General features: G+C 45.9%; 1 protein-coding gene across 5 annotated transcripts in view; it reads right to left on the reverse strand.

The window, feature by feature from the left end:
- The window catches only part of FOCAD (focadhesin), a 318,854-nt gene that overhangs the window by 85,395 nt on the left and 224,669 nt on the right, over positions 1-8,790 (reverse strand). For all 5 annotated transcript variants that reach the window (XR_002097361.1, XM_019517493.1, XM_019517495.1 and 2 more), the window contains exons 17-19: positions 3,748-3,798; positions 2,961-3,044; positions 88-220 (exon numbers count right to left, since the gene is read on the reverse strand). Coding sequence is in view for 4 of the 5 variants with exons in the window: in XM_019517493.1 (XP_019373038.1) it covers positions 88-220; positions 2,961-3,044; positions 3,748-3,798 (268 nt within the window). In the remaining variant the exon portion in view is untranslated. The remainder of the gene's footprint in view (positions 1-87; positions 221-2,960; positions 3,045-3,747; positions 3,799-8,790) is intronic.

The following is an 8,790-nucleotide window of genomic DNA, read 5'->3' on the forward strand; positions in this document are numbered from 1 at the left end:
GGGGGGGAAGGTGAGAGGGATTCCACATCTGTAAGCAGCTTTAGGTTATAAAACTATATAGCAGTTTCATCACTAAATGTAAACTACCTGGTAAAATCACAGAAGGTGTTAGGGACAAAAGTTTGATATAAGCAGAGCCAGGGACAGAAAGGTCCACCTCCTTTTCTTCATCCTCTTCAGTCACATCCATCTCTTCTGGCTGATCAACTTCTGGTCTTGCCTAAGTGATGTCCAACACATTGAATATTAAAAAACATAAATAAAATACTAGGAGAAATAAATCTCACTTGAAATCCATATATAACTTGATGGTCCAGAATAATGAAGAACCTTTTAGTTCAAACAGCTAGTCTTTCAGCTGAGAAGGTAAACAACTGTCTTCTACCAGACCGAAGTGCAGAACAGATTTGCAAAAGTACTGAGACTCATGGATCTGAACTACCATTTGTGGTAAAACCTAATCAATAAATTTAGGAACAGAATGGTAATACTTTTCATTCTGGCGAGTCTTGGATTTGATTCTTAGTCTGATTTCTTTGTAACAACTCAGGGAAAGGATCGATTTTACATTAGAATTCAACCTGTAAAGCATCTTCTGAAAGGAGAAGGCTCACAGGAATGTCTTCTTTTCGGTACATTGAAGACTGCAGTAGTTTTTAGTGGATCATACTTTTAAATAAACAAATGGATTCTCTTTCTGATGTGAAGGGCAGTACACAAAGTTCAATAATCACTATATGCCAGCACACAATTAATTGTTGTATCAGTGGTTAGAGGTTTACCCTTAATCAGTCTCTTCGCTTTTCAGATAAAAAATAAATTTTGTTTATACCTGAGTTTCCACTAAACATTGTAAGTTTCCATAAAGTATGGATTTTAATTTTAAAGGTATTTATATTTTAAAATATTTTCATAATGCACAGTTGTAGCACCCATATGGAGGCAATTTTGCAATACTGCAGGAAATCAAAACATACAGAAGTATTTAGCATGGCCATAATGTAGCAGTGTTTACCCATTATTGTCCACTCTGTCTCTCACAAGGTTATTTAAAAAAATAACTCAGAGAGATTACCTGATGTGGCGCTCTGTATTCTTCCATCCCATAAAGGTACAGATTTACATTTTTGAGGAAGAAATTTAAGAGGAAACAGTTCTCTATATATGAATCAAACAACTAACATCACTTTCTTTTTACCTAGCCTTCACCAAAAAGGAGGCAAAGTACCATATATCTTCAAATTTAGGAACACAGAAGCACCCAAGATAGCACTGGTATTCAAAACAAGCATAAGGTATCTAAGAGGCAAGTTAGTTTTCCAACAGAAACATTAAGCACGAGTTCAGTGGACCATTCTCTGAGAGACAACCCTCCAGAGTTGGTGTCCATAACTACTCCCAGACAAATCAAAACCCACTCCCAAACACTTTCAGAAGCTATAAATCAATGACCCATGCTCACCAAAACAGGCCATCAATTCATTTATAACAGTTACCTTCTCTCTGACTGATTATGCATCACTGAAGTTGGGACTTTAACTCTCTTAGGAGCTAATGTGGCTCATTTTTCCTCAGGTTGATCTTATCTACCTAGCAAGTATTTCCCACCTTGTGCATAGTCTAGCCCTTTACTTTTCTGTTTCATTTCTGAGGAGGTGCACCTATTCTTGCTCTGAAGTATTTATTGTATTTACTAGAATCCAAGACAAGGGTCCCCCCATGCCATTCAACATCAGGAAAAAAAGCCTCAACTTGAACTTTAGTATCAGGCCAGGGCAGCCAGCTCCTGCAGCTCTGGCCCTAACCCTTGGCCCTGACCTCAACCCAGGCCCAGGACAGGAACCATTACTGCTGCCTGGGGTGAGCAGCCATGGAGACAGCAGCATCTGCCCATAGTCCCATCTTCCTCCTATACTACTTTCCCTTTATCTGAGACTGATTGCCTCTCAAGTTAGCCCCACCCCCTCCGTTTTCCCAATTATGGCCTTACGGGCATTAACTGTGGCCTTCAGCCTCCCAATAGCCACCACCATGCCTCACAGGTTTTACTTGGTTTCCTTTCCTTGAATCACTCCACTCAAGCCAGCCCTGCTGTCCAGGCTTCAGGTCTCCTCAGCCTTAGCCCTCTTCTTCTGGTTGTAGCCTTCAGACTTTGCCCACTAACTTGAGTCTCAGCTCCTCAGCCACAGCCCTCCTTGCATCCCTGCCCCTTGCCAGGGCTCCAGCTGCAGAGTGCCTAGGCATCCTATTGTGTGGCCTCCAAATACTCTTCTCAACCACTTCAAACCACTGGTCAAACTCAGTATATTCCTAGCAAACACTCTAACTCAAAATACATTATGCTGAGTGAACAAAAATAACTTTCAACAAAATTTTAACCCATCTAGGCACACTCCCCCACTGCAGGAGGAAGACTTCTCTGCCCTCTGATAGTGTCCCTTCTGTTTCTCTTCTGAGCCAGAGCTTACTCACTCAGCCATAGAACTCCTTCCTCCCTGCCACTCCAGGTCAGTGTGCCCCTGCTTTCCTGGCCCAGCCCCACCCTCACCAATCATCTGGGCCCTAATAGGCAGCTCTGACACATGGGCTTTTTTATTATCCCTTTAACATCTTTGCCTCTAGCCATCTCTGCCAAAGATAGGCCTGGACCATTTACAGCTCCTGCATCAGTTAACAGTCTGGAACTCAGTTTTAGCCCAGAGCTCAATTTCAGTGCAGCATCTGACGAAGCAGTTTGTTGGAGTACATCTGCCATGGTTTTCTTCTTCCCCTGATCAGGGTTCTTTTCTCTATAGGGTCCAGGGCTAAGGCCTCTTACTGTGCTCTTTAGCAGAACTTCCCCTGTTCAAGTCCTTACCCCTCTGGGCCACAAAAGTTCTGCTCTTAAAAAGGTGCCATGTCATCTTCTCCTGCCCATCAGCCCTTTCTCCATAACAGGGCTTTGGTCCCCTGTTACATACCTGTTCAGGAAGATGAAGGATGGTGTGTTCCTCAGAACCAAATTCAGACAGAGATTTATATGCTGAAATTGCTACAACAGGATCCTAGGAGACAATAATATCAAAAGCAAAGCAAACATTAGCTGCAAAATGGGACACTCTGGCTATCCAATAATGCCAAATGAGACTATCCACTAGCAGCTGAGTGTCAAATTCTTCTGTGACTTTCTTTTTTAATGTGTAATGAAATCTTCCAGGAAGCAAAGCCCTAATTATTTTCTTTAGAAAGTAACGTACAACTGGGGAAGATCCACTATCAAAACTAACATCCATATAGGCATCCTCAGCTGCAAAGCGTAAAATTAATGAAAACTGACCCATCCTCTCACTGTACAGAGTGCCATGGATATTGTGATAATTAACACTGCCACCACCAAATCTCCAGATCTGTGGTAAGCCTTGTGGGCCAGGTGATGTGGCCCCATGGACAGAATCCAGCCTGCAGGCCATATCTTGGTCTACACTGAAGATACTTCTGTTACCTTGAGCTGTACTTGTCTGCACTATATTCTTGTGCTGATGAGGAGCAGAAAAGATATATAAGGTTCTGAATCTCACACCCCTAACAGGCACCAAGCTCAGTCAGTGGAGGGGTGGGGGGGGAAAGAGTCAGTCAGTAGGATGGAGAGGAAAGAAAATATATCAGAAAATAGGTACCTGACACTGACAGTAATATTTTCAGAGGGAGAGGAAAGTATCTTTAACATATAAAACTGAACGTTCTAACATTTTCCGATCCTTCATTTACCTTGTTCTGAGTATGACTCCAAAGGAAGCTGACAACTTGAACTTTAAATTTCTATAAAATTAACAACAAAAAAAACCAACAAAAACAAACGAAAAACAACTTTAATTTCAAGTAACAGACAAATTTAAAGCATGCAAAGGATCAGGGATATTACATATTTTTCAGAGCAACACTTGGATACTAGGGCTGTGCAAAATTTCGATGGACATTCCGTTTCGAAGGTGTTTTGACACGTTTCAAGCTTGAAACACCGAAACCAAATCGAAATGCAAAGCTTTGAAACAGCTTCGAAGCGAAATGAGGGCACGTGAAATGTTTTGAAAATTTTGAACAGTTCTGAGTTTCGAAGCTGGGCTTGCAGGGAAATACAAACTAAGGAGAGGAGGGGGAAAGAACTGCTCTGATATTGACATGTGTTGCTGGACACTGACTGCGATCCTTCCCTGATGTCCCTTCCAATCCCAGCGCACTGGGGGAGGAATGGAGAAGGAGCATAAAAGCATTGCTTGAAATGAGCTGTCAGCTGTGTCTTTGTCAGTTTACTGAGCTGTGTCCTCCAGCACCATCAGGAGCATCAGGAAGGCTCTCACTTCCTACTTGCTAGTCTGTTCTTAGCAAATGTGATCCAATTCTTTCCAAAATACCCCAATACCCTTTCCTAATCTGTTCCTTTCAATTTATTCCTCCCCCTTAAATCATCTTTTTGTTTTTGTTATTCTCTGTAATTCTTTTGCCACATAAAATAAATCTATTTTTTCCCTGGCAGTCTGCATTGACTGTTCAGGAAAGCACAACATATATTACATAAATACATACATTATATTACAGAAACACACAGATTTTCCAGCACACCAAACATGTAGTGTGCTGAAAAAGCAGGTGGCCACTCTTCTGGCTGGGGTGGAAGAGGGGACAGAGGGAGAGCTCTAAGTTCCCTTCCACCCCAAAACTTAAACGCAGCCTCTTTCCAACAACTAGCAGCCATGCCACTTCTGCTGCTAGTGGCACCAAGGAGATGGGAGCAGTGTCCGCATTCCCTCCAATAACACCTGCCATAATAACAACAACCCCAAGCACCACCATCATAACAACAATCAGCACCAGCACCCCAATCTCCTTCACCCCAATTTCAATTCCCAAGCTGATCCTTCCAGTGCCAGAGGAGGAACTGGAGCTGGATCGGGATCTGAGGGTCACAGCAAGGGAAATTCTGAGGAAGGAGGGGGAATCATTTGAGTTTGTGCTCCACACCCCCCAAGTTTCCCCTACAGCCAGGTCTCCTTCCCCAAAAGGCCCTTTGGAGGAAGCTGAGGTAGAGGTTGTGGAGGCAAGTGGCTCAGTTGAGTCTGCTCCTCCTGTTGCTGTGCCTCTGCCTGCTGAGGAGGAGGAAAAGGCAACATCTGCACACCCTAGAAGTGCACCCACACCCTAGAAGTGAGTGGGTAGTGTAGTCTGGGATCATTTTGAGCTGGCAGATAACTCCACATATGCTACCTGCCTGCACTGACAAGCCAAAACCATCTGGGGCAAGGGAGCGAAAAGCATGAGCATCATGAGCATCTCTGCAGGCACCATGCCCTTGCCCCTCCTCAGCCTGACACCAATGGCAGTGTGCTCAAAAAGAAGTCCCCGCTCTCTCTCCAGAGCCCAAGGAGGGGGAATCATCCCCCCAAAGCAGAGGCAAGCCACCCTGGAACAGTGGAGGAAACGTGGGCACATGGGGTGGGGGTGGGGGGGAAGGTTCCCAAGGTGAGCGATGTCACCCAGAGCATTAGGGAGGTGCTGGCTGTCGATGGCCAGCCCTTCTCCTTAGTTGAGCGGTCAGGGTTCAGGTGGCTCATGGCACTTGTGGCCCCACAAAGTGCCCACATGTGCCACCTTCAGCAGGATGCTGGTGCCCTCCCTGTATGAGGCATGCAGGGAGTACTTCAGGGAGGATCTGTGCAAGGCAGGTCCACAGGTGGCCTTACATTTTACCTTGGACATCTGGAGCAGCCAGGGTGAAGATCATGCCTACCTCTCCCTCATAGGGCACTGGTATAACCAGTCAGGTCATTGGTGGGCTTTCCTTCAAGCTGAGGTGATGGATAAGTTCCACATGGCAACAAAGATCATGGAGGCCATGAACTGCATGATGCAGGGGTGGCTCATTGGGCAGGGCGAGCTAACCCACGGGTTCATAGTCACTGACAATGGCTGCACCTCATAGTGAGGGACACCTGGCAGGGGAACAGGGCTGTTGCCCTCCTGAGCCAGGTGATCCCTGTAGTGACGGAACTTGAAAACGAAATGCAGAAGTTCCAGGGGATCAATGTTCTTGGCTGGGGCAAGCTGCTGTCACCAGAGGTGCAGGCACTAGTGAAGCGGCTGAAGGAGGACATCAAGAAATGGCTAGATCTGTTGCGGTCCAGTATAGTCCACATGCTGGTGGCTATGTGTGACACAAGGGTGGAGGGGAGCATATGCAGCAGCAAAACCCTGGATCACTGGATGGTGGTCCTGGTGAACAGAGAAGAGCACAGGTGATGGGACATGGAAGAAGGGAATCCATTTTCTTGTGCCAACATGCCATCCACCATCCAGTCTCCTCCTCCACTAAAGGTGCTGCCAATGTGGGCCAAGGGCATGGCTTCTATGGTCCAGAATCACCAGACCCCACCATCAGGCAGGCAGTGCTCAGGCCTTGGTGGCTGCCTCTCTCTGCTGTGTGACCCCTTGGCCTACTGGGCAAACCGCAGCCAGATGTAGCTGGATCGGGCCACAGTTGCCTGGGAACACCTAACCTGTCCACCAACCAGTATTCCAAGCGAGTGGGTGTTCAGCATTGCTGGGGATGTTGTGACATCCCACCGCACCTCTTTGGATCCTGGTTTGGTGGAGCAGGCGATATTCCTGAAGGTGAACTTCCTACTGCTGGAGTTCCCCAAGCTCCACCTGCAGATGGAGTGACTGCCACCCTCTTCACTCTGTCCACATGCATTTTCTTTTGGTTTCTGGTTTCCAAATGATTTAATGCCCCACTCTCAGAGCTAGAGGCGGCACTCGCTGAATCACCAGCCAGCATGGGATGAACATGTCCCTGCTGAGCTCCCATGCCAGGACAAACTTCGAGGTATGGAATGGGGATATGGGGAAGGAAGAGGCCCTGGGTCCTGGGCATGACCTAAAACTGCACCCTGCCAGGGTTGGGAGGCCTGGTGGGACTGCCAGCAGTTTGTAAAAGTGTGAAAACCACTGTGAAAAGTGGTTTGTAAATTCCTTTCAAGGATCAGGCTTGAGAGATTGGAGACAGGGAGCTAGGTGTTCTCATCTTTGATAGATATTTGGTGCGTGCTCATTCTGGTACACAGTTGTTGCTTGGTACCTTCGTATTTTCCATTAAAGCATTTGTTGCCCTGAGGGAGACATGTATTGTGAAGTTATCTCCGTACTGGAGATATTCTTGGCAGGTTTTGCATGTCTCGTCATGGCATGGTTTAGATCCATTAGGTGTGCTTTGGGCTGCAGGAAGTTGGCTTCTGGTGATGAGATTAGTGAGGTTCAGTGCTTGTTTGAATTTACAAACCACTTTTTGGAGATGAGCCTATGAACTGCTCTTGATCAACCTTGTAGGTACAGAAACTCACGGACTCAATACAGACATTGAAATTATGACACACTACAACCTGCCAAACATCTGACTCCCCAGCTACCTCTCCACTTTTACCTGCTACATCCCCCTTCCCCGCTACCCCAACCTGTCCCTCACCCTCTGATGCCTCCTTTTCCATTTTTACTGACTGCCTTTCTTGCCTGCATTGCATGCCAGCCTCTGGCTTCTTTACTGTTTGTTCCATCTAGGAAGAGCACACACACCAACTGCAGGTGCTTCCTCAGCCTGAATAAGTGTTTTCAACCCAAAAGCTTGCTAAGATATATTTCTCTAACTATTCCATTAGTCTACAAAAAAATATCAGATTGACCCAAAGAACCTTGTGTACCAGTGCCATATCCTTAGACCAACACAGATACAACCTTAACCCCTAGCACCTGTCCCTGGTCAGCTGACCGGAAGGAGGCAGGGCCCTGGGCACATCTAAGCCCCAGGGCTGGGGCTGGCAGGGAGAATTCTCTGGCAGCTGCTGGAGGAAAGGAAAGAAAGCCTCTGTAACAGTTTGGCTGCCTGAGATGCTAGTGTTAGTGCGCTGCTTACCTGTTGTTATTGAAAGTGGTGGACTGGGCTGAGGCCATTAGGACATTAGGACTGTGACTAAGACAAAGCTCAAGGGCAGCCTCCCTATCTATTACCTTTTCCAACAAGATGTGGTGGCAGGTTAGAAGAGAAGGGCGGAGCTGGCATGGTCACATGACCCTAGAGGTATCACAGCCATCACTAGGGACCTTACTCCGTGACAAAGTGTAGTTTCCCAGAACCCCCCTGCACCTATCTCCTTGAAAGCTGGCAGGCTTCATGGCCTCAGAAGGGGCTAGCATCCCTGCTGTTTTCATCCAAATCAGGCAAGAAATAACAAAGTTATAGGGATTTTTGTGATTCCCTATTATAGCTTATGGGCGAAATGCCAAAATGCATCAAAACAGCAAAACAGTTTTGGCAAAACGAAACGGAATAGTGCTTCGAAACAGTGAAACGGAACACCGTTCCTTCAAAACAGCGAATCTGAAATCGAAATGAAACATTGCCATTTTGCACAGCCCTAGTATTGGATACCCCAGTGATTAGTCTAGTATAAATACCTTGATACTGTAGTACAAGTGACCTTCATTTATCTGGTTCAGTGTACACACACACACACACACACACACACACACACACATACACACACTGTATTTACTCAAAGATAAGGTAAGATTTCCCACACACACACACACACACACACACTGTATTTACTCAAAGATAAGGTAAGATTTCCCCCCCTAATCAGCAGGGGTAAAAAGGGCTTCTTGTCATATATTTACAAGGAAGCCACATTAAATACATTGTCCATCATTAAACTGCTGCTAAACCAGCATATGCTCAGCAATAGAAGCCAACTACGAAGTTGA

Source organism: Gavialis gangeticus, unplaced genomic scaffold (genome assembly GCF_001723915.1).
Source record: "Gavialis gangeticus isolate Ggan-Ray unplaced genomic scaffold, GavGan_comp1, whole genome shotgun sequence".
In the NCBI taxonomy this organism is placed as follows: Eukaryota; Metazoa; Chordata; order Crocodylia; family Gavialidae; genus Gavialis; species Gavialis gangeticus.